The sequence below is a fragment of the Populus nigra genome, chromosome 4 (genome assembly GCF_951802175.1).
Source record: "Populus nigra chromosome 4, ddPopNigr1.1, whole genome shotgun sequence".
NCBI lineage: Eukaryota > Viridiplantae > Streptophyta > Magnoliopsida > Malpighiales > Salicaceae > Populus > Populus nigra.
This window is the reverse complement of record NC_084855.1, coordinates 5,674,573-5,699,439: the sequence shown is the minus strand read 5'-3', so window position 1 is coordinate 5,699,439 and position 24,867 is coordinate 5,674,573. Positions and strand designations below refer to the sequence as shown.

At 34.4% G+C, this 24,867-nt stretch overlaps 3 protein-coding genes and 1 pseudogene across 5 annotated transcripts; 1 reads left to right on the top strand and 3 right to left on the bottom strand.

Moving 5' to 3' along the window:
• Positions 1-1,059: 1,059 nt before the first annotated feature.
• Positions 1,060-1,828, bottom strand: LOC133690977 (N-glycosylase/DNA lyase OGG1-like; annotated as a pseudogene).
• A 4,228-nt stretch (positions 1,829-6,056) lies between these two features.
• LOC133692130 (SWI/SNF complex subunit SWI3C-like) lies at positions 6,057-12,246 on the top strand. 3 transcript variants are annotated; one of them, XM_062112843.1, is made up of 9 exons: positions 6,057-6,273; positions 6,420-6,980; positions 7,586-8,121; positions 8,409-8,760; positions 8,862-8,935; positions 10,174-10,259; positions 10,579-10,652; positions 10,763-10,938; positions 11,425-12,246. In XM_062112843.1, the coding sequence occupies exons 1-9, from the start codon at positions 6,243-6,245 to the stop codon at positions 11,941-11,943; spliced, it is 2,409 nt and encodes an 802-aa protein (XP_061968827.1). In that variant the 5' UTR covers positions 6,057-6,242; the 3' UTR covers positions 11,944-12,246. The 3 variants fall into 3 exon arrangements, with proteins under 3 accessions (XP_061968827.1, XP_061968826.1, XP_061968828.1); XM_062112842.1 differs by having other exon boundaries at positions 6,058-6,273; positions 10,760-10,938; XM_062112844.1 differs by having other exon boundaries at positions 6,059-6,273; positions 10,760-10,938; positions 11,443-12,246.
• Positions 12,247-13,837: 1,591 nt separating this feature from the next.
• LOC133692993 (metal transporter Nramp6.2) lies at positions 13,838-18,218 on the bottom strand. The gene is made up of 13 exons (XM_062114181.1): positions 17,835-18,218; positions 17,635-17,713; positions 17,503-17,543; positions 17,322-17,400; positions 17,065-17,169; positions 16,840-16,949; positions 15,803-15,984; positions 15,603-15,672; positions 15,312-15,485; positions 15,123-15,227; positions 14,901-15,032; positions 14,707-14,802; positions 13,838-14,548 (listed from the first exon to the last, which is right to left on the bottom strand). Exons 1-13 carry the CDS (start codon positions 17,961-17,963, stop codon positions 14,210-14,212), a joined length of 1,641 nt encoding a protein of 546 aa, XP_061970165.1. The 5' UTR covers positions 17,964-18,218; the 3' UTR covers positions 13,838-14,209.
• Positions 18,219-19,710: 1,492 nt separating this feature from the next.
• Positions 19,711-23,395, bottom strand: LOC133690927 (metal transporter Nramp6.1). Its single transcript, XM_062111209.1, has 13 exons — positions 23,252-23,395; positions 23,070-23,148; positions 22,934-22,974; positions 22,708-22,786; positions 22,421-22,525; positions 22,096-22,205; positions 21,448-21,629; positions 21,267-21,336; positions 20,902-21,075; positions 20,703-20,807; positions 20,461-20,592; positions 20,265-20,360; positions 19,711-20,079 (listed from the first exon to the last, which is right to left on the bottom strand). Exons 1-13 carry the CDS (start codon positions 23,393-23,395, stop codon positions 19,738-19,740), a joined length of 1,659 nt encoding a protein of 552 aa, XP_061967193.1. The 3' UTR covers positions 19,711-19,737.
• Positions 23,396-24,867: the final 1,472 nt, after the last annotated feature.

Below are 24,867 nucleotides of genomic sequence, written 5' to 3'. Positions count from 1 at the left end.
ATAGGCTGTTCAAATAGTGTAGGCGTCTCTCACTTGCTAGCATGCAATGCACATGTAAATAATTTTTTTAAAAAATAATATTTTATATATTAAAATATCATATTGCTCCTCTTTCAACTTAATTATAACAAAAAAAACAACTTGAAAATACAAAAATACTCTACACTCCATCTTAATATTTTTTTTTATTATAAAGGTAATTCTATCATTTCATTGCACTTCAAAAACAGAGAGAAAATAACAAAGAAGCTTTCATGTGCCAATTTAATAATTTATTTTAGGTATTGAAATAATTTTACTATGCTAAAGTGAAAAGATCAATTTATCCCAATTAATTTGATAATACCCACTGAATCACGTGAAAAAAATGTTATAAACCCATCAATAAGGCTATTAGTTTCGGTGAGAATAGCAAAAATATAAAAAATTATTGTTTCAATCCATAATGTTTTGTTTCTTGATCTATAGTGAATCACATCCCTCTTTTTATTTTTTTAAAAACATATCTTAATACAAAACTAAAAAAAAAAAGATGTTATTGGGATCATTAATAAGAAATTTTATTACATTGATCAAATCAATAAAATCAATAACAAGATTACCTAGAAAGTTTTATAATATACAAGAAGAAATAACTAGTGAAATCTTATAAATTATTTATTGAATGCTACTTTGAAGAAGAAAAAAAACAAAAACAATGAGAAATAAAATACAATACATAACTCATCAAAAGTAAGAAGAATATATATTCACTTGTGATTTTTCTTCTTCTTCCTGAGCCTTAAAAAATAATTATTAATTACTCTTTAAATACCATAAAATTGTCTCGTAAGATTATCTCATATGACTTTTAAGTCTCAAAATTCAGCAATGGTTGTATATACCTCAATAAAGAGATGGTTCAATAATAAGCTATATATTTAGTCCGCCTTGTAAAAGTATTTAAGTCATTTCGATTATTGTTTTGAGATAGAAAAAAATTGAAATATTGAGGTTAAAAAAAAATATTCAATTTAAAAAGTGCACGTAAAATAGGAAAAGGAAAACTCAGAATGGACGTGGGCTGTGAATCATTTGCTATTTCCTGACTGTTGATGGATAGCACGGATAAAATTAAATTAAATTCGAAACAAACAGTTTGATTTTGCATTAAACTACTAATCAACTAATATATTTCCAAAGAAGGAAACGCGTGGAACTCGAAGCCCTCAGCATTCCCCAGATAATCACCTAATGACGACACGAGATCCACCATTTTAGTGATCCTCGCGATGTTATTATTCGAAGAGCATAAAAATTGAATCAAGCCCTCAAGCGGATCCTCAAAACCCTAGCTCATTTCAAATGCTGTGACAATTCGGAGAAACGCGAATCAGAGGAGGAGAATCCGTGCCACATTTCGGTTAGTGAGATGTTGATGTTGAGGAAATCGAGGAGAGCTGATTTGGCTGCGGATTGGGAGGGGGGACGGTAGATTTGGTAATATACGTCGCCGTTTTGGTGGTGTTTGAGGGGGATTAAGTGAGGACCGAGAGGTGCATATGTATTGGAGAGGACCGGTTTGTTTCCAACGAAAGGTTTGGCCTGTAGGGAACGTGAGTGGGAGTGAGAGTTCTGACTGGGTCAGGTTGAGTGGGGCCCAGTTTGTTGGTTTGAAAATTAACTTTTGGTGTTTTTTGGACGAGTGGCGGGGTTGTTGGAGTAGGTAGTAGTGATTATTTGGTGGTGGTGAGCGGCGGTGGAGGTCTGGCTCGCTTCATCGTTGGTGCTGAGAAGATGGTCAAGTTATTCGTTCCCTCCCAGTGTGGACTGTGGAGTCTGGCGCCGCGCTCTGTTTTTTTGGGGCCTCTGTATTTTGGGGAATAATTATATTTTTGCGCTTTAGGGCCGTAATCTCGTGGTGGGGTCAGATTAATATTAAGAGGGCGTTTCCTAGGAGGTTTTAAAATCGCTTCTACAAAATTTTAAAATTATTTTTTAAAAAATTAATATATTTTTAATATTTTTAAATTATTTTAATGTGTTAATTTTAAAAATAAATTTTTTTTAAAAAAACATTATAAACATATTTTTCTGAGTAAAAAACACTTTAAAAAATAATCACAACCATATTTTTAAACAAGTCAGTATTAAAAAAAAATCTATTTCAAGTTTTCAACTCATGGATTAATGATTTTATTGTTGGATTATCTGTTTTTTTCTCTTTATTTTTATTTTTAATTTAATCCTTAGATTTATTAAAGATTATACTTTATATTTATTTTGATTTACTTTTTATAAAATTATTATAATCTAAAAAAAATCTCTTTTTAAAATAAAAATTCAAAAATTGAGAGCTAGGAAACCCAGATTGAAAAGAAAAAAAAACGATAACCTATTTGTGTCAACGTTTTAAGCCTTGAGATTTATTTAAAAAATCCTTTTTGATCCCTTTAGTTTGACTAGAATTTTATTTTGTTCACCATAGATTTAAAAGAAAAGAGAGGGTTGTTGAAACAACATAGAAGTGTTTTTTTTATTTGCAGCACGTGATCATATATTTGATTCTAAGAAAACTCTTATTGTTGAAAAACATAAGCTCTTTCTATTAAGGTCAAAGGAGTTTTTTCTGGTTGATTTTATTGTCCAGATACACAATACTATGGTCATGCAAATTAAGTTAAAAAAAATAAAAGTGTTTTTTTTTTAATTTGCAGCACGCGATCATATATTTTTATTTATGTTCATTTCTCAACTTCATGGACTATTATTTAATTACTGTGATGAATGTTTTTAGCATTTATTAAGGTATAATTTTCATTATATTTTATTAAATATTTGCATCAAATTTGTAGTTAATGATTTAAAATCTTTGTTATTGTTAAAAATCACATTAGAAATACACGAATGTTCATTTTTTATATTAAAAAAATTCGACCCATTCCTTTTTTATATTAAATTAATTCAACCAGACTTGCGGTGCATTGGTGGCCAAATATTTAGTTAGGGTACTATAGGTGGAGTTTGGTTGCTGCTGGGATAGAAGGGGAGGAGACAATGAAAATAAAAATATATTTTGTTGAAAAAACATTGATATAAAAATAATTTTGTATGGAAGGTAATTTTGGAGTGATTTTTGTATTTTCAAAACATGAGGCATGAAAGAAACATATTTTAAAATATAATATTTATTATTTTTATTAATAAAATATTCTTAATTCAAAAATTGTTCAACTAGGACATGTAAAAATAAAAATGATTATTATCATTATTTAAAAAAACAACTCGGGAGTTGAACCAGGAAAGGTTCGAGTCACAAGTTGAGACGATTAACCTATTTTTTAAAAAAAAAACAAACAAAGTAATTTTGTTCTGACCAAATTTTTTTTAAAAAAAAATTGATGATTTTTTGACCCGTGTTTTATCTTAGGTCAACTTAGGTTTTTTATGAAGTCAGTTCAAATAAATTTCCCTCTATTTTTTTTAAATCAAACTAGTTTAAGCTCTAGATAGGCCCGGTTCCGAATCAACTCGTTATGACAAAATATATAAGTTTGATAATAACACATGTTAATAGTAAATTATTATTTTTTTTCTTTTATATTTTATCATGTTTATGTTTATTATGACCAGATATGATACAAAGATAATTATATCTTGTACATCACTGCCAAAACAAACATAGTTATATCTCCATCTTTTTTTTTTCTATGTTGTATCATATATTTTCACTATCTTCATATTTTATGATTTCATAGAAAAAAAATATAGATTTAAAAAAAATCAAAAGAAAAAAAACTATTGAAAAAAATAATATTTTAATATTTTTACAAGCAGGAATAATATTTTTTTAAAAAAAATGCTAAAATAACATTTTATTTAACTTTTCCTGAAAGCATGAAAAACAAGAAAAAAAAGCCAATTTGTTTTTATTGACTCTCCATTTAGGAGTTGCTTAAGCTTGCCCGGTTCTCTTCCAGACATGGTTAAATTTCAGGGGTAATTATATTATCCTTAAATGGGTACTATTGGAGACTAGAATTAAACCTCCAAGGGTCCTTACTCCCTTCTTACATTGAAATACATATTCAAATAATTTTTTACTTCTCTATTTATAATCATTGCTAATATTTTAATTTTTTTTCTCTATTCACAAACCATTCAACTTTCAATTTGTTATCACATTAAATAATTTTAAAAACTAAAATTACGCTTGTAATTATTACTCAGGTATAATTGATCTTTACCTTTTAACTTTGTAGCATATACAGAATAAAAAAATCGAAGTTATGCATGATCTTGCTTTAAAAAATTTATCTGGAAGGGTGGTTTTGATTGTTTTTTAAAGTATTTTTTGTCCTGAAATATATTAAAATAATATATTTTTTATTTTTTAAAAATTATTTTTGATATCAGCGTATCAAAACGATAAAAAATGTATATAAAAATAAATTTTAATAAAAATAAATTTTAATTCTTTTAAAAACATGATTTATAAACAATGAAATTGTTGAACGAACTGCATCCCACTTATAGAATGCAAACCTTGGAAATATTTGTACGTGTTATATTGATACATTTTAAAAATATATTTTGTTTGAAAAAATTTTAAATTTATATTTTTTTAACAGTTTTTATAATTTTAATATACTAATATAAAAATTTAAAATTAATATTTTTAATATATTTTTAGATAAAAAATATTTTTTTAAAAAATAAACACCACCTTACCAAACACATATTAATTATCACAATAAATACAAGTTTATTAATTAGCAATAAAACTGAATAAAAAAACAAATAAAAGAAAAACGTTTTGATAAAAGAAACAAAACTTTCGAGCACGTGTCAGCCACTCTCCATCCACTTTTAACATGAAAGCACATCCACGCCCTATTTCGCGTGTCGCTCAGCGGACACTGGCACTCTACTCCACAGCTACACATTGTCAGCAGCCAGTACAAGACGAAAAACCCACATATAAAAGAAAGAAGAAAATGATAAAAAAGAAAAATTACACGTTCACCCCTGTGGATTCACAAATGTTCCACTTCGACCTTTATATTTTAAACTCTTACTGTACCAACCTTAAAAAAATCTCACTTTGGACCCTGACTCACGAGACTTCCGTGTCCGTTAAGTTTTTGGACCCCCCCCCCCCCAAAAAAAAAATAAAAATAAAATTATTTAGTACAATTCTAGAAATTAATTTAAAAGATGTTTGAAAGCCAAAGTTATTTTGAAAATTATTTAAAATAAAAAAAATCTTGAAAGTATTTTGCTGTTACTAATAAAATCATAAGAGGAAAACATGCATTATTTCATAGTTTTATTTTAATGGTAAAATACGTTTCAAAGTGACAACCAAGTAGATTTTATCTGGAGTAATAAAATAATTTGTCACACTATACATGATTGTTAATGATAAATTATTACATAAAATTAAATACATTTTGGCTGTGTTGCATGATAGAAACGTGCATGCATGTAGAGAATAATACCTAATTTTTTTTTAATATATACTATGATAAAGAATAATACTTGAACAAGAGAGGGCATGTGCACCACAAGGACGGATAGGAAGGTTCCTTGAGAAAAATATTTTTACAAAAATAAAAATAACAGAAAATGGTTTTTTAAATTCCAAATTTTCACTTTTTAAAGGAAAATAAAAACAAGAAGTCATATTCAGAGGCCATTTACAAGGAGTGGGGCTCAAACCAGTCCCTATATATAGTTTATATATATATATATATATAAAATACGAGATAAAAAAGAGAGGAACAGAACAAATCTTAATAGTTTATACAAGACCATAAGAAAATCATTTTTTTAATTAAAAAATAATTAATTTTTAAAGTATTTTCATGTAATATTTATTATCACGTGGAAAAAAACCCAAGAGGAAAATGTGAAGAGGAAAACATGGAAAATTACATTTTCAAATATCACGAGCAAAGAGTCGATATCAAGAAATTAGAAACTACAGAGACCGAAGTGTAATAATGGTGAATTTACAGGAGCTAAAATATATCGTAGACAAACGAAAACAAGAACGAAAGAGAGGGGGGAGAGAGAAACGAAATGCCCCAAATCGATCCTTGGCTTTGCAAGAGACCAAACAAAGCAACAGCGCAAGGCTCACAGTCAGACAGATAGAAGAGAGAGATCACCTCTCTCTCTCTCTCCCACTTCCATTCCTTTGATTCCCATTCAACCAATCAAAGACCCCACAAATCTCCACATTTCCCTCTACTCCAACAATGCCAGCTTCCCCTTCTTTCCCTGCTTCAGGTACTTCTCTTTTCCCACAAATCCCCAAAACCCCTCCTCTCTCTCTCCCTCTCTAAAATTCAAACATTTACTGCTATCATTACTCCCTCCACCCATCAGGCAAATTATTTCTATCTAATTTCTTTTCTTTGCTTTGATCTCGACAGATGGAAGGGGCAAATGGAAAAGGCGAAAGCGAGGAGACTCTCAAATCACTCGAAAACCACCAAAGCACCACCACCAAGAAGAACCTGAAGAACCCGAAGACGACGACGACGCGGTTGAGGCAGACGACCATAACAATAACATCGTCTACAGAGAAGATTCCGAAGACCCGAACCCACATCAACAACCCAACGGACCCGATCCAAACCCTCAAGAGACCGAGGTTTTAACTGACGCCGGGGTCCGCATATGCGATTTCCCTCCGGTCACTCGGCTTGCTGTGAACCGCCCTCATGCGTCTGTGATGGCGATTGTGGCGGCCGAGAGGTTCAATTTAGCTGGAGAAAGCAGTAATAGAGGCCAATTAGCTGTGAATCTGGAGAATGTATCGTACGGGCAGCTGCAGGCGGTGTCTGCTGTGACAGCGGAGAGTGTTGGGAGTGATTTGGAGAGGAGTGATGGAGGGAATTCGGGGTATGTAGTGACGCCGCCGCAGATTATGGATGGAAAGGGTGTCGTGAAGAGGTTTTGGAGTAGATTACATGTGGTTCCGATGCATTCAGGTGTGAAATTATCACTCTCGTTTACTATTTTTTTGGGTCTATTTTTAGGTTTTTCTCCTCCTTGCTGATGTTCATGTTGAAGTGAGTGTTTCATTATTGCTGTTGAGATAGATATGGTAGGGTTTTGTGTGATTAATTAGAGTTTGGAAGATGAATTTATGTTTGCTTTAGCTATGGAAAGTTGGTTTGAGTGGTGGTATTGAACTCGAGGTTTTCAGCTGCTTTTGGTTTTTAAGTATTAAATATTGGAGGAAAAAGAAGCAGTAATTGGGGGATTTCATTGCTTGTTTGCTAATTTGAGGATTTGATTTTTTTGGGGCTTGGTTGTTTATCTGGAAAATATATGAAGGGCTTACCTAGTAATAGAGAGGCAAATTGTATTTATTGCAATCGTAATTGTTGGTCTCATTTAGAGGACCTTAACTTAGATATAACTTCTCATAACAAATATTGAACATCTTTTTTCTTAATATTTCCATGATTATTAGCTTTTTGCTTTTTCGGTGGGGGACAAATTGATATTCTATACGAACTCCTTTTTAGCTGTACTTTATTCATACTTTTTTTGATTTTGGTATGTTATTGTTGTGCTTCTCGGGGAGTAGATTGGTTTTCACCGCTCTCGGTTAATCGACTGGAGAGACAGGTGGTGCCACATTTTTTCTCTGGAAAATCTTCAGATCACACACCAGAGAAATACATGGAGTGTAGAAACCGCATTGTTGCTAAATATATGGAGAATCCAGAGAAGAGGCTCACAGTTTCTGATTGTCTAGGATTGGTAGTCAGTATTGACATTGAAGATTTAACTCGAATTTTTAGATTTCTTGATCATTGGGGAATTATCAACTACTGTGCAGCTCCACCAAGTTGCGAATCCTGGAGTGGGGGGTCCTATTTAAGGGAGGATCCAAATGGTGAGGTTCATGTACCGTCAGCTTCCTTAAAGTCTATTGATAGTTTGATCCAATTTGACAAGCCCAGATGTAGGCTCAAGGCAGCTGATGTTTATTCATCATTTTCATGTCATGGTGATGATTTCTCTGACCTGGACAACAGAATTAGAGAGTGCTTATCTGAAAATTGCTGCAATTGTTGTTCTCAGCCTCTTCCCTCTGTTTTCTACCAGTCACAAAAGGAGGTAAATCCTCATTTCCTCTGTCCCTACTTTTGCTTATTACCTGCATCAGTTTGTCACTGTTATGTTGTTCTATCCATACTGGATTTCCCTTTTGCTCCCTGCAAGCTCTTTCTATTAAGACTTAATTTTGAGATCTCCAAAGTCATCCATATACACATAGGGTCAAAACCTGGAAATTCCTTTGGAAATCTTCAGTTAACCTGAAACCCTGATTTAAGTTCTCTCTCTCTCGCTCTGTTATTTTTTTTTGTTGATTCGTTATTGCTGATCAGCATCTAATTTAACAGGTTGATATACTACTATGCTCTGATTGCTTCCATGAGGGGAGATTTGTGACTGGTCATTCAAGCTTAGATTTTATTAAGGTAGATTCAACAAAAGATTATGGTGATATAGACGGAGAAAATTGGAGTGATCAGGAAACATTACTACTCCTTGAGGCAATGGAGATTTACAATGAGAATTGGAATGAAATTGCAGAACATGTTGGAACCAAGTCAAAAGCACAATGCATCCTTCACTTTCTGCGTCTGCCTGTAGAGGATGGCCTGTTGGAAAATATTGAAGTTCCAAGAATGTCCAAGCCACCCAGTCCATCTAGTAGAGATGATAGCAGAAGACCACACTCAAGTTCAAATGGTGACCTGTCAGCTGTTTCATTTGCTTATGATCTTATCACTTCAAAATAATGGTGATGTATCTCTAATATTCTGTGGCCGCATTTCTCTTTGTTTCTGTAGGATCCTGCCTCCAAAGTGCTGATGCTGAAAATAGGCTACCTTTTGCAAATTCTGGCAATCCAGTTATGGCATTGGTAGGTCACTATCTTTATTTGTGCAGTTTATATGTTCACACGAAAGTCTACAAAGTAAAAAAATTCAATTTGGCTATCAATGCATTCATGCTAAAATGATCTGCTAATTTTATATATTTTCTCACATTTTTTGGGGTTTTCAGTAGTAACCCTGGAGGTCTTAAATAATTACTTTGCTGTATGCTCATTGTGGATTCTGGTGTTTGTTCTTTGTGTTTTCCACATTCTTTATTTATCATGTGGGTGGTTGAACAATGAAAAAAAATCAAAGCTAGACCTCCTGAATATTTGGAAAAAATAACCTAGGAACAAGGTGGATCGAATCTCACTACCTCTTCAGTTTCAGGATATATTCAGAGGATAGCTTATAGCTTCATTCTCTTTCATCATAAAGCTCCTGTGAATAGCTATTTGACTCCTATTTTGAATGGTAAAGACATTAGTATTTAGTAGCAAACATAAAAGCTAAAATCAAGTCTATGAACTGTTTTAATTGAACGCAACAGTGTATTTAGAGACCACACTTCCAGCATCTGTTTAGATGTTTGATGCGACATCCTTTCTGCTTCTGTTAGGTTCATTTCTATAGAATGGCTCTTACATATGAATCCTCATTAACAAGTATCTAACACCACCCATTTTAATGATCAATTCTTTTCTGTCCTTAATTCTCATACAAAAATCCACGTGGTCATTTGTTTCTACCCTGCTAGCCCCCTGCTTTGGCCTCAATTTATTTGGTACCAACTCTGCCAACTTTGACTTTTCTTTCCCATCTAATAAAAAGAGAAGATGCAGGAAATATGAGGTATTGGCAGTGTTATGCAGTATATCCAGTGGTATTTCCTTATGTTTTGTGGTGTTAGGGTTTGATAAAAGTGAAATCTTGGAGTTTGGGGTTACAAAACTAGGGTCCACAATTTGTTGGTTGAATTGGGGTTGGATTGGTTGGATTGATCGATTGATGTTTGTGAGCAAAATGTTTAATCTGCTTGAATTAATTGGACCAAGTTGCAGGTTTTTCTGGCAGCTGTTACTTTTAAAGGGTTGAAAAAATTAATTTGGTGGAAAGAAGAGCGGAGAATGGAGATATATTTAGGAATATAGGTTTATTGTTGGTAAATTATGCTCGAAGTTATTGGTGAATGGTGGAATTACACAGCAGAAATGGACATCTTTCAAAAGCTTTCTTGCTCGGATTTTTTGTGGATCCATCTAACCAAAGGAAAATTTTGTAGGTTGCTTTTCTGGCCTCTGCTGTTGGACCAAGAGTTGCTGCAGCCTGTGCTCATGCATCTTTGGCAGCATTGTCTGAGGATAACAGGTAGGTGTATCTTCATCTTAGAATACTTTGAAGGTTTACAGGGTGTGTGTATACATGTGATTTCTTGGGACTTTTTCAATTTGATTCACAGAGGATAAATCTCTTTCTGCTGTTCTTTCTCCTTTTAGTATTATCAACTGTTGAGTAGCTATGCTTTGAACCTAATAAAAGTTCTTTGGTATCGTCAGCATGGCTTCTGTTCCACTGTTGAAAATAATATGCAGTGGAGGGTTTTCTTTTTTCTTTTTTGCTTATACATATATTATGCTTGCATGTTTTCTATCCTTGTTGAATTCAATTAATTTCCCCCCTTATGAAGGATGGATTCAGAGAGATTACATGGTAGAGAAGGTGGTTTTCATGGAGAAGTTGCAAATTCAATTCAACAAAAAGGTGGCCATAAGTTGCTTTCAGTGTTTTAATTATATTGCTCTTCCTCGCTCTGTTTTCCCTCTCCTTCATCTAACGTTAGCAAAATATTTCTGTGGATCTTTCTTCAGAAGATGGCCAGCATGGTTCATGGGGTCAAAATGGGGCCGAGGTTGCTCCTTTGTCTTCTGAAAAAGTTAAAGGTGCTGCCAAAGCTGGCCTTGCTGCTGCAGCAACAAAGGCTAAACTGTTTGCTGATCATGAAGAGCGGGAAATTCAGAGACTATCTGCCAATATCATAAATCATCAGGTAGAGCTGCTGCCAATGTTACCTTCTTCTTTACTTTCATTTTCCATGTTACTTCTTTCTTGTGTGTGTTTGGGAATGTGGTTGAAACTGCGTTTCCTGTTTCCCAAAAATTTGATTTTTTTTTCTTAATTTTTTTTCTATGTTTTTCAACCGTTTTGACGTGTAGATGACAAAAATAATTTTTTTTATTTTAAATTTGATGTATTTTGGAGCGAAAAACACTTTGAAAAACAACTGTTACCACACTTCCAAACATCTTTCTAGTATGTGTATATTTATACCTTTGCTAGTGTTTTCAAGTCCAAGAGGGCACTAATGAACCTTCTGGGGACAACCTTAAACATGCTGTTCTTTTGTTGGTTGCACATATTTTCTCAAGCCACATAACTATGCTTATATCACTTGTATTTAACTTGCATATTTATAGTGAAACTGAAATTTGTTAGGCTTCACCATGTAATAATTTATGATTAACACATCAAGAAGTTTTTGATATGGTTACAGTTGAAGAGACTGGAGCTTAAGCTGAAGCAGTTTGCCGAAGTGGAAACCTTTCTAATGAGAGAGTGCGAGCAAGTGGAGAAGACAAGGCAACGGTTTGCTGCTGAGCGGGTCCGCATGCTATCTACCCGGATAGGACCTGCTGGAGTCACTTCACAAGTGAACCCAGCTGGTGTTGCTCCTTCGATGGTTAACAATAATGTGGGCAGCAATAGGCAGCAGGTGATGCCTTCCTCCTCTTCACAACCAAGCATTCCAGGATATGGCAACAGTAATCCAACCCATCCGCACAACAATCAACAAGTCCATCCTCACATGTCATATTTGCAACGGGGACATCCACAGCCAATGTTTCCATTAGGGCCGAGGCTGCCCATGGCAGCTATACAGCCATCCTCGTCCGCTCCATCGAATGTCATGTACAACAACGCCCCTGGAAATTCACAGCCTAACCTCAATCAAATGCCGAGATCTGTGTCAGGCCCTAGTTCTGGCTTAGGTTGAAACGGAGAAAGTGATGTAGCTGTGGAGTTTTATGGTTAGTTCCACTGGTTACTTGCTCACAATCTGTGCTGCAGCTGGGGTCAAAGATGAAAAAGGATGGAGCCAAGAACGTTTCATCTGTCTTGCGCTGTAGTTTTGATCTGAATATAAATTATTCTGTGCAGTTTGTAGGCTTGTAACAGATTAAGGTGATGTAGCATTTGTATCGAATTATGAGCGTTGTCCATTAACTTAGGAAAAATTATTTTCAGAACAAATAATCTTTAATATAGAATGTGTCGTGAAAATGGCATCAGACGACTATATTATATGGTTCTTTTCTTTTGCAGATTAGTAAATAAATCCTTCTCTATTTTCTCTTTGGCCAATTTGTTACTTCTTCCAGAGGTGCAGTAATGATTCGTTATGCAATTCCTGCGTCTCCCTCGCCATTATTTCTTTTCTTCGCATTAATTATTAATTAATAAAACCTAATAGAGGTGTTGCTTTTACTTAGCACATTTGGTTTATTTAAGATTAGGTTTAATGATTTGTGTATTTAAGATTAGATTTAATGATTTGTTTTTTATGTTGTTATTTTAGTTTTTAAGACTTGATATAGGTTTAGCGGGTTAATATGGTTGATTTAAAGTTTTTTTTTTATTTTTTTTTTTTAATATTGAACTATTAAAAATTAAACTTCATGATTTATTTTTGTTTGTTTTTTTAAGGACATTCCGGTCTTATAACATGAGTTATATATTTTGAAGGCTAATCTAGATGGACTTGAGTTGTTTTATGGTTTTTTTTAGTTTTTTTTCCCATTTGTATTTTTCAATAATAAGTCAATTGAGAATTAAGTTTCATGATTTGTTTTGATTTGCATTTTATGGGTTATACTAATCTCTCACTGTAGTTACAGATTTGACAGGCTAACCCGAGTTGACTTAAATTGTTTTTTTAGTTTATTTTCTATGAGGTAGGAGTGAACAAAAAAACCGAAAAGCTGATTAAACAAAAAAAAAATAACCGAAAAAACCGAACCGTGAAAAAAAACTTATTAAAATTTTAAAATAACTGACCGGTTCGGTTTTATAAGCCAGAAACCAAAAAAACCGAGCCAAACCGGACAAAAACCGAGCCAAAACCAGACAAAAACAGAGCCAAACCGGTTTGAACCGGTTTTTGTCCTAAAAAACCGAGCTGAACCGAAACCGGTCGGTTTGAACCGGTTTTGGTTTTTTTTTTAAAATTTCAATTTGGTTACTGTTTTTTGATAAAAACCGAACCAAACCAAAAATGATCATCTTTACTATGAGGTATCCTGATTTCATGATCTGGATCATTGATATGACAGGTTAACCTAAGTTATTTTAAGTTATTTTTTTGTTTATTTTCTTTGAGATTGTCTTGGTCTCATGACTCGGGTTATGAGTTTGGTGAGTTAACCCGAGTTAACTTGGATTGTTTTATTCGTGTCTTTTTTTTAATTATTTTTTTTTTCAATTTCATCCTTTAACATTAGGTTAATTGAGAATTAGATTATGTAATTTGTTTAATTTATCTTTTATAGAGTTACCATAATCTCATGAATCAGGTCATAAGTTTAGCATGTTAACTCAAGTTATTTTTATTTTTTATCAATTTTATTTTTCAACGTTAAACTTATTGAAAATTAAGATTCATAATCTATTTCGAATTGCTTTATATTGTGTTATCATGGTCTCATAACTTGAGTTAAAAATTTAACAAATTAATCTAGGTTATTTTATATCGCTTCAATATAATGTTGTCTTAATATTTTTTTTAAAATATCCAAACTATATTTTTACTTAAATATTTTTTTTTAGATTAAAAAAAAAATTAATCTCATTCAATACACAGACGAGAAATAAACTCCATTCCATTTATCGATGCCATGTGCCTGTGACCATAAATAAAAGGAAAGGAAACTGAAAGTAAAAAATAACAAAGCGTGAGGGTAGCAAGTACTTTCTACATAGATATAAAACGTGGATTGACAACCTGAAGTCCTGAACATCTCATGGAAATTATACAGTAATTTCCTTTTTCTGTAAAGGAGTCTTGCAGTGGTGGTCTTTGGAAAAGTAAAGCAATAAGTGAGCAAGAAAGGCTAGTGGCGTGAGTGATATAAGCCTATAAGGCATGATATACGTGGATATGGAACAGGGAACCCAGTAACCCTTAGCTGCTCTAAAACCAAGCTCAATCTCATATTTCACAGATGAAAAATGATAATGGCTACCGGTGCACTTGATTTGTCCCACTACTCCGGCAGTGGGACATCAGCTAAATCCTCTCTGTAAGGTACCCGACCCAATGCCATTTCCTGGTTAGATTTTCCTTGCCCATTTTCCATGTTAGCATCAAGATTTGGATCATTCTTCACTGGGTCAATGTATGTCACAGCAGTGTCTTTTCTAAAGGTTAGGTAGATGATAGCAAGAATATATATTGCCATCAAAGGAAAGACTATGATCCCGATAATCACATTTCCAATTTTGGGCAGATTGTTACGAGTCAGCCAGCCCACAAATGCCGTGCTCAGATAATACACATTGATTCCAATGATCATCAATCCCAGAGTCCACGAGATGACAATTATCTGCAGAAATGTAAATGAGCGGTGTATCAGGTGCTGCGGTTGCAAATTCCACTACAAATGACCACTCGAGGAGACATTGCGACATGATTTCAATCGAGGGAAATCAGAAGAGCTTATATAAATAGAAAAAAAAAAAAAACTTTAAAAATACAGCTTACATAAATTGAGTTCTTGTGCGGTCCCATCTTGGGGTTACTGCTGCTGAATTTAAGAAGTGGGATGAGTGCAAATGGGAGCTCAAATGACAATATCATCTGAACAAGTAAAAAAAATAAATTATAGATAACAGTAACAATTAGCTTGACTATGAAATTAACACGACTTGTGGAAACATAATTATCATTTTCTCTACCGACGCAATGATGATTAATCGGCTTGCCCCGGATGATCCACCTATAATTGAGACAAAGAGACTTGGTAAAATGGCAATGCATCTAGTCAGTAGGTTCCTAAGCCATTTTCTCATCTTCAAATCCAAGAAACCCTGAGAAATTTAGATACCGAAAAAATAAACCTGCAAGTTTTGAAATATTCACAAGTATGAATCATAGACTAAGATGGTAATATTATGAACCTGCATGATGTATTGTCCAGCGTAAGTGCCTGTTATTGTAGAGCTTTGTCCCGAGGCTAATAACGCAATGGCATAGATGGTCGAACTTGACTTTCCCAGCACTTTCTGCAATTGTTGATCCCTCAGATCTTACGATTAATATTAATTCCGTGTGTATACGTAGATATTCTTAACTCTAACCATGTGTACCTTGAGTAAGAAAGAAGCACTCTTGAGGGTGAGATCACCGCACTGATCAGCATTTTCAGGCGAGAGATTCTTGGCCATGCAAACAGTACCCGATACAGAGACAACCGATACATTGATTAAAAATGCTACAAAGAGTGCAAATCCGCTTTCTATCAGGAAATATCGACACGCATCCTGTACATAGAAGAAACAAAATAGAATAACGAGCATCACGTTTTATTACACTTCACCAAACATATCATCATGAGTTAAAACATAAAATTTAATCATCTGTTTTTAGTGCCGGCTCACATTGATGCCACGAACAGAATTGGGCACTTTCCTAGAAAGCACAAGAGCGGAATGAAGAAAGAGGTTGTGCCTATTGAGGAAAAAAAAAAAATGGATGCTAGTGATGCAACTATCAAAGTTAGGTACTTGAACAATTGCAGAATGGCAGCACAGCCCCGTGATTATAATTAAACTTCTATTTATAGAAGGTGGAATCTCACGGCATGACAAGGGCACCGAGTAGAGCAATGGCATCACCAGTGGCTCCTTGGCCTGACAGTTTAGGGATAAACATGCCTTTCAGCACACCAGATGCTGGAGGCTTTACATAACTCAGTTCACCAAAGAAACATGCTGCCATTGTAAACACCATCGCTGATATCAGCAGCTCCAGTTTCCTGATCTGGCCAGCAGACAAAACCCATAAAAGAGTTGAGATTTAAGAAAACATGGCGTGGTAATCTGTACGCAGGAATAACTAACAAGTGTCTTTATTGAAATTAAAAAAAAAAGATTTCGTGGCAGCTTCTAGTTTAATTTTCAGGACTGGAATTGAGAAACGACAACAGCGTACAAAATGTCGACACTATTTTTTATTTTTTTGTCCTTTTGATCATACGGAAGGCCGACACTAATGGACTTTGTGTACGTAGTGTAGCAGGTACGGTATTATTGACTGGAAATGAAAATTGATTTTTAAGAAAAACATGTTTTCCAACTCTCTATTTTTTTATAGAATAAAAAAATATTAAAAGTTATTTTATGAAAGTAAACACTCTTTTCTAATTATTTTGAAACGGCCGACGCAATGAAAAATAAAAAATAGAATTGGCATCATAGAACAATTCACACCCATGTATCGACAAGATTCATAACGATTGAATGGATCAAGCAATTTTATACATGAGAGAACGTCCAAGTTGAGAAATAGCTGGTGACGATGATTATCAGATTAAGAAACGAGGCAAGAGTCCTCGTCTCTTTCGACAAGGAAAATCGGAGGTCATATTCATTGCTGCAATCACATTCATAAACAATTCCTCTTAATTAAGATTATCTCATTTATTTGTCAAATTTACACCATCATGTAAAAGCTGGTGAATCATGGCATCAACAGTAATGGAAATACTCTCTGAAATTGAGAAAGTCAAGAAGCATGGATTTTACATATTCAAGGAGTAGTTTTTTTAGAAGAAAATATACGAGAGAGATTTTTTATTTATTTTTTCATTCAGTGAATAATTTCTAGAATAATTACCCCATATTTTTGGAGACCAAGAAGCAGGAGAGTGCTAAGACCAGTCATGAGAACTCCTGCCCACACGGGGATGTGGAATAGTATGTTTAATGCGAAGGCTGTCCCAATGACTGTCCGAACATATATACATTCGAAAAAAAAAGGTTAGATAATGCGCTGTATAAATTGTTAAAGATGTAAACTTCTATCCTGGAAATCTTTTATGGTAGTCGAATTTATACATGCCTTCAGGTATATCAGCAGCTATGACAGCCATCTCTGCTAGCAACCACAGGCTCCATCTCACGTACTTTGGATATTCAGCCTTGCACAACTCAGCTAGGTGTCTGCCTGAAAACCCAACGCCGCAGCACAAAAATAAATGCCAGTACTGGTAGTAAATTATAGAATCTAATGCATCATTAGTTTAACTATATGAAATTTTGCTTAGAAACAAACTATAGTTGGTTACTTTCACTTCAGTAATTAATTAAATTACGTACCGGTGCTCACACCAAGATTTGCAGCGAGGGATTGGATTATGAGAGCGAAGATCAAACCAATAAGGATCACCCATAACAGCTGAAAATATATATCAGATATGATCACCTTTTATGAGTCCACATTTTTGTGTGCTAATTCTCTCAATCAATGAAGCGTTCTCTCTTATTCTTTTCTTTTTACCTCGTATCCATGGTTGGCTCCTGCTTGCAAATCTGTTTCCACTGCAAGTAGTTCGCATGAGACCGTTAGTATATTAACGAGACGCACAAAGCTCTGCAGAGGAGGAATTGAAGACAGGGGACAGGGGCTTACAGTTTCCAGGATCAAGATAAGCTAATGAAACAAGAAAACCGGGTCCGACGTAGGGTAGGAACTTTCTCCATCCGGGTTTCTATATATAATATTCGTCAAAACAGTAGATTAAAAGAAACACAGTGATTTTCCTTCAAAGTTTACCAAAATGTATGAAAGTAAGTGGAAAAGAAGCCCGAAAATGAGAGAATGATACTGACCTGCTGGTCATAATCATCAGTGCAAGGTGGGGACTGGCCATTCAAGTTAAGAGATGCTATACGATTGCTGTTTCCCCGTGATGCTGGAGCAATCTCACGCTCTTGCTGTTCCTGCTGTGAGCTTGCCATCTCTCCTTTTCACTTTCTTTACCTCTCAGAGAGAAGGGTTTTTTTTGGGATTGGATACATGATCATAAAATCAATTCTCTTACACTAGCCAGTGTCTTCACAATTTAACTTAAATCTTCAATGAACTGCTCTCTTATTTATAGTGCAGATCAAGGGGTGGAACCGATTTGACATTTTTTTATGAAGATAAACTTGTTAAAATACCGAGTTTCTACCAAAATGAATAGCAACCCTTGTTCGGAACTCCAAACCAATAAGAAGCTGGCACCACATGCCATTTTGTCACAAGTCAGACCCCAAGTTAAACCAAAGGGACATGTTCAAATTGTGGGAAGAATTCTTATGATTTAAATCCGAAAGCATCTTGCTTTATTTAAGAAAGACAACCTTTTTTTTCATTTTTTACAGGAAAGGAAAAGATGGATGTGACTGCCTTTTAACCTTTTAAAAAACAAATATTTTTTAGTTATTTTTATTTAATTTATAAACATTATTTTTTATTTATTTAAAAACCTTAATGGTAGTGAGATTCTATATTAATTTTATGATTATTTATTAAGATTTTTTTTAAAAGATTAAAGTTTATGTAGGATCAATATAAATATAAATATAGTTATTTAGTTTATTTTTAACGACCTTTTATATTTTAAAAAATTAAGATAGAGATTGTTTTATTTTTCTCTCATACATATATAGATTTTTTTTTCAAGCTCTTTTTCATTCAATTCATTTCTGATTTTTCTTTCAATCCTATTGATTGTTGCATTGCATGGATTGGCACTAATGCATCAGGTTTTTTTTTTTCTTATCTAGTTTAAGAATCCTAATATTTGATAAATTCTATAATTATTTTTTAGGATTTTTTTTCTTTTTGAAAAATAGAGTTTAGGCCTATAACTAGTGTTTATTTTTTAGCAAGACTTTGGTACTTCGATAAACTAATAAAGAGATTGTTCTCTTTCTTTGTTTCTTTTATTTTTTAAAAAATATTATGTACAAAGTCTAAGGTTTTTCTCAGTTCATTTCTTTTCAACTCTTTCATGCCTTCGGAAACTAGATTACTTAGGATTGGAAGGAAAAACAGGAAAGGGTTTACTGAAAAAGAGCCGGGGAGAAATTAGTGGAAAACAGGAAGAACATTTTCTCTGGGAAAATTGCAAGGAATTCTGTATATTTTAAATGAGATTATGCAGGTTGAATTACACTTTTTTAAATCTTAACAGAATGTCCTCTGCAATTGAACACGAACATGGTCTCTATCAAGTTTGAGCTAAACGTTTGCAATCTGAGATAAGTTTCTATCAAATTTAGAGATTCCAAGGGAGTCCCTTATAATTTATGCAATGACGCCTCCAGAGAATCCATAGACGAGCTATCTCACTCGAACTGTTAGATATGGGAGAAGATCTTATTCTGAGGTCAAATCAAGGAAACCTCAATATTGTACGGAGACAAAAGAAAACAAAAACTTACACTTCCATATCTGATCGCGACCCGAAACTACTTGACTGTTCAAGGCAATGATAATGGCCTCGATCCATTTTTGCCGAAATAAAATTCAACATTACAACTTCAAGAGCATTCCATAAAATTTACAGGCGAGGAGTCCTGCTATTTTTGGACCCAAAAAGGGGTGCGATGAAGTATTAGTAAGACTTGTAACTTCAACTCAACAAGAAGGCTTCATATAACACATCATTTTTAACCCCGATTTTACGAGTTGTGTCTGGCATGCAGTAACGAAGGAACCTGGATTTCTAGCTCTGAACACCCTCTATTCTGGCAGAGGGATATCAGCTAAATCCTCTCTATATGGTGCACGATCCACCATCACCGGGCCCTCGGTAGATTTGGCTAGTCCGTTCTCCATGTTAGTTTGTTGCTGGGGGTCATTCTTATTTGGCTCCATAAAAGTCACCACAGTGTCCTTTCTGAAGGTTAAAAAGATTACTGCAAGGATATAGACTGCCATTAGAGGAAATAGTATTATTCCAATGAAAACGTTCGCTACTTTTGGTAGATTGTTGTCAATTAGCCAACCCACAAAGCCCGTGCTTAGATAATAAATGTTGATGCCAATAATTCCCAGACCCAAAATCCATGATAACACTATAATCTGCGTTCACAACAAGGTAAATGATTAGTATATAAATGTTAAGAAGTTGTTGAATCTTAATTTGTGCAAAAAAGAAAATTAATTTGTTTAGCAGGGTTTACACTGTAATTCTAAGTAATTAAGAAGTTACAATAAATTAAATAAAGTACAACTTGCACTTAAAAAAAAGAAAGAAAATAACTTACATGGATTGAGTTCTTGTGTGGCCCCATCTTGGTGGTGCTGCTACTGAATTTAAGAAGTGGGATGAGAGCGAACGGCAGTTCAAAAGAAAGAATCATCTGCAGAGCCAAATGAAATATTGTGACAATTAATTACACTTGAAAATGGATATAAATAAATACAAAACTAGATTAGTTTGACGTAATCAGTTTTTCTAACCGATGCAATGATGATGAGTCGACCCGCGCCTGACGATCCACCGATAATGGAGACAATAAGACTAGGTGTGATGGCAATGCATCTAGTCACTATGTTCCTAATCCATTTTCTCATCCTAAGTTCCAAGAAACCCTGAAAATTACACCACCGGAAAGTAATTTATTTACCATCTAAAGAAATTCTGAATAGTCAAGCTCAAATACTTGGGTTTTAATTTTTTTTTTTTTTTTGTCGTTAGAGACCTCCATGATGTATTGTCCTGCGTAAGTGCCCGTGATAGTGGAGCTCTGCCCTGAAGCTAATACAGCAATGGCATAAATTTTTGAGCTTGATTTTCCCAACACATTCTGTGAACCAAACCAGAATCAAAATAAGAGTTATTTGTAAGAACTTAATACTTGAACATGAGCATTTGTACCATTCTTTTTATGCGATTTTAACCTGAAGAAGGAAGGAAGCAGAGTTAAGGGTGAGATCTCCACATCGATCTGCATTTTCAGATGATAGATTTTGAGCTGAGCAAACAGTCCCAGATACGGAGATGACTGCGAGATTGATTAAAAATGCTACAAACAGCGCGAGCCCACTCTCTATCAGGAAATAGCGACAAGCATCCTGTAAGATGAAGGAGCAAAATATTAAGTCGATATGTATAATAAAAATAGTAAGAGTAAACTGAACGAAGTTAAAAATGTGATATTTGAATTTACTAATTATACGTTCACAGGTCGATCTCAGGTGAACAAACCTGAGCCGCCCTTAACAAATGTCTCTACAAGATAATACTGTTTCGCTGTTTGGCTTACGTTAATGCCACGGACAGAGTTTGGTGTTTTCCTAGACAGAACAAGGGCAGAGTGGAGAAAGAGATTGTGCCTGTTAGAGAAAACAGAAAAGTGAGTGATTTAGCATTAAAATAGAGCCATTAGTTGAAAAACTTGGACTTTATATTTTAATAATGTAGTCATATTTGAGGATCGAATTTACGGCATGACAAGGGCACCGAGTAGGGCAATGGCATCGCCAGTGGATCCTTGGCCTGACAGCTTGGGGATAAACATGCCCTTAAGCACATCAGTCGCAGGAGGCTTTACATATCTCATTTCTCCAAAGAAACATGCTGCCATAACAAACACGAGCACTGCTATTAACAACTCTAGCTTCCTCACCTGGACAAAAAGTAATTTTTTCTTAAGAAAGAAAATCTCAGAAGAGAGTAGAAATGCAAACAATTTAATTTTCTTCTTCAAGACCTGTAAGAACCTTTCATCAATTGATTAATCTTTTGGTGCCAATGATAACGAGAAGCTTTGCAGATTACAGGGAAGACAACTTGTTTTACCTGTAGTTGTGTTGTAATAATAAACTATAAACCATTTTTGTTTTGGATAGAAGAGAATAAAGCTTGAGCTGGAATAGTTGACTGACAAAATAATAATTAAAGCACTAATTAAAAATAGGAAAAGCACACATGTAACCATAAACATTTTTACTTTACATTCGTGTATTGAAACCACAAATGCATACACAGCCAAGAACTCATGAAGACTCAAGACTTGACATGCCAAGAATAAAGGCTAGAAATAAAACCACCACTATAGTTTGTATATATTTGTTATTAATGATATAACTTACACCATATTTCTGCAGGCCGAGGAGTAGCAGAGTGCTACAACCAGTGCATAGAACTCCAGACCATACTGGGATATTAAACAATATGTTTAGGGCAAAAGCTGTCCCAATCACTGTAAAGAAAATAAGAAATTCTACGTTAGAAATCTATTAGCTATTCTCTAATTACTGATCGGTTGCAATTCAACTTGTTTGTTTTAACAGTCTAAAAGTGGAGAATAAAACCAAAACTGAGATGTATATGTGTCTCAAATAGCATTCAACAACAACTAATGACATATATTAGTATCCAAGATTAATTTAAAATAATAGAGTTAGAAAATCTTGCCTTCGGGGATATCGGCAGCCATGACAGCTATCTCTGCTAGCAACCACAGGCAATACTTGACATGTCGTGGGTACTCAGCTCTGCATAGCTCCGACAGGTGCTTTCCTAAAATTCCCACGCCGGATTAATTTGATAATCAACACTAGTTGAAAGAATGATAAATCCTTAATTAATTTAATTAAGAGTACAGTGGAATTAATACCATGTTAGAACACGTACGGTTAAGGATATAACATGTTCTTTCTCTCCTAATTTCTTTGAGATAATCAAATGTTTAATTGTCTTACCGGTGCTGACACCAAGGTTTGCAGCTAGTGATTGGATTGTGAGAGCAAAGATCAATCCGACAAGCACTACCCATAGCAGCTGAAGATACCAAATGATACCATCACCACTGGCCGGTTAGTGAATTTATCCAGGCATGCATGCTGATTTTCTCATTGCCAAAGAAAATTATGCTATGTTTTCTTCTTCTTCCTTTTTTCTTTTTTTATGTTTGTCTCTCTTAATTACCTCATATTTGTGATTAGCTCCTGCTTGCAGATCAGTCTCCACTGTTTACATGCCACCATAAAACGACGTATAAATAACGCAGCCCCAAATACAGTACATAACTGAGGACACAGAATATGAGTAGAGGTGCACTTACAATTTCCAGGGTCAAGATAAGCCAATGAAACGAGGAAACCAGGTCCTACATATGATAGAAACTTCCTCCATCCAGATTTCTAGTCATTAGAAAAGATGTAGACATATTGTTGATAAAATAAGCTTAATAAATTTAATTAGAAATCAGTTTAAACATCTTTTTTCTAAAAACAAATATATGACCTGGTGACTTGGGTCTTTAAGTTCATGATCAATACAAGGTCGAGGATGCCCCTCCACATTAACAGCTGCTGTTTGTTTGCTTGATCCATCCCATGATGCTGGCAATGTATCATTTACTAGCTCTTGCTGCTGAATGCCTGCCATCTCTCTCTCTCTATACCGTCTCGGTGTTTGTGTATTTGTAGGACTTGCGTGCTAACTAGTGAAGTTGTAGTGGTCTATTTATAGTGCAAAGGAGCATGCCGCTTGTCTGGTTTGAAGGAACTTTTTCAGCAGCCATTTGACTCATCCCACAGTGTCTTCTCTGTAAAGTTATGTTGGCGCATATACGTAGAAAAACAGACCTTCAATTATTAGTTGATGCTCAAATATGAAGTATTTTATTGTGTTTTCAGGTTTGAGATGCATTCCATTTTCTTTTTCTCATCCTTGCATGCATGGATTATTATAACCTCATTTTTAAAAAATTGATCATGAATTATGTAAATTAAGATGGATATATTTTGAGTCTCGTTTTTTTATCCATAACTCCTCGTAGATTTAAATTTTATTTTTCTTGAATTACAAAAAAAGAAAATTTTGAATTATCTACGGCACTTAAATAACTAATAATAAAAATTTACGGCACTTAAATAAAAAATTTAAATTTAAAGACTAAATCTAGTTTGACTGAATTAATTCAGGAATTTAATCTTGTTTTAAGAAAAGCAGTTGATGCATAATTGCGGATATAACGACGTTGCATGTAGCACTAACAAGCTCTATCCAATAATGTTTTAAAGTGCTTGATTGCGTAAAAGTGAAATTAGTGGGTCCTTTCCGACCAAGATTAATTTTGATGACACCGGGAAACAATCCATGCTTGAACTCAGTGGCGGAACCAACGGTGGTGGCAGGGTACGAAGACTTGCCTCTCAGCAAATCATATTTTTAACCCTAAGAATAATATATATAAAAAATTGGGCTCCTATTAAAAAATTTCTTTAATTTAGCCCCCAAGCCCTGCTTGAAGAAGCAATACTATTTCTTTTGTAAATTATACAGAATCCACCCACCTAATAGATCGAATTGTCTTTACCCCAAAAATCTTTTTTTTTTTGGATTCGAGGAAACCCTACTTCCCGGAAATCGCACTTTGTGGGCCCAGGTAAGTGAGTAAAATCCCGGCTGTCCCAGACTCTTACAAGAGATGTACGTCCTGACTCGAACTCGAGACCTGCTGTGCAGATCTTAAACCTTTTACCACCACGCTCCAGAAATCCCAGCACCTTTTGAGATAAATCCCAGTTAAACAGCACATAGAACCAGAAAAGCAAGACAGATTAGTGAGCAAGCTGCAGCACTCACTAAAAAAACAAACCCATACCTAAATCACTAAAGCACGCCCAGTAAATTACACTGAGATATTTTCTCAAAGGACAGCCACTAATGGAACATGAACATCTTTCATCAATGGTGCTATTATAAATTTAAGCTGTCACTTTCTGGTTTCGATAGCATGTTTGCAGAAAGAATAAGAAAAGGAGCATTTAATATCTAAATCAAGCGTATCCACAGTTCCAATTTTTTTTTTCTTCAATTCATATGATAACGACGGTGTTGATTAGCCATGCAAG

Bases quoted from the DNA above. Each gene is read 5' to 3' on its own strand.
- LOC133692130 (XM_062112842.1), top strand. From the start codon at position 6,243: ATGCCAGCTTCCCCTTCTTTCCCTGCTTCAG. The intron at 10,260-10,578 runs GTAGGTGTATCT...CCCCTTATGAAG, and splicing joins GCATTGTCTGAGGATAACAG to GATGGATTCAGAGAGATTAC. The intron at 10,653-10,759 runs GTGGCCATAAGT...ATCTTTCTTCAG, and splicing joins AAATTCAATTCAACAAAAAG to AAGATGGCCAGCATGGTTCA.
- LOC133692993 (XM_062114181.1), bottom strand. From the start codon at position 17,963: ATGGCAAGCTCACAGCAGGAACAGCAAGAGCGTGAGATTGCTCCAGCA. The intron at 17,714-17,834 runs GTCAGTATCATT...TATTATATATAG, and splicing joins CTGATGATTATGACCAGCAG to AAACCCGGATGGAGAAAGTT. The intron at 16,950-17,064 runs GCATGTATAAAT...ATGTTCGGACAG, and splicing joins AGCTGCTGATATACCTGAAG to TCATTGGGACAGCCTTCGCA.
- LOC133690927 (XM_062111209.1), bottom strand. From the start codon at position 23,395: ATGGCAGGCATTCAGCAGCAAGAGCTAGTAAATGATACATTGCCAGCA. The intron at 22,526-22,707 runs GTAAGACAATTA...TGGGAATTTTAG, and splicing joins AAACCTTGGTGTCAGCACCG to GAAAGCACCTGTCGGAGCTA. The intron at 20,361-20,460 runs GTTAGAAAAACT...TTGGCTCTGCAG, and splicing joins GACTCATCATCATTGCATCG to ATGATTCTTTCTTTTGAACT.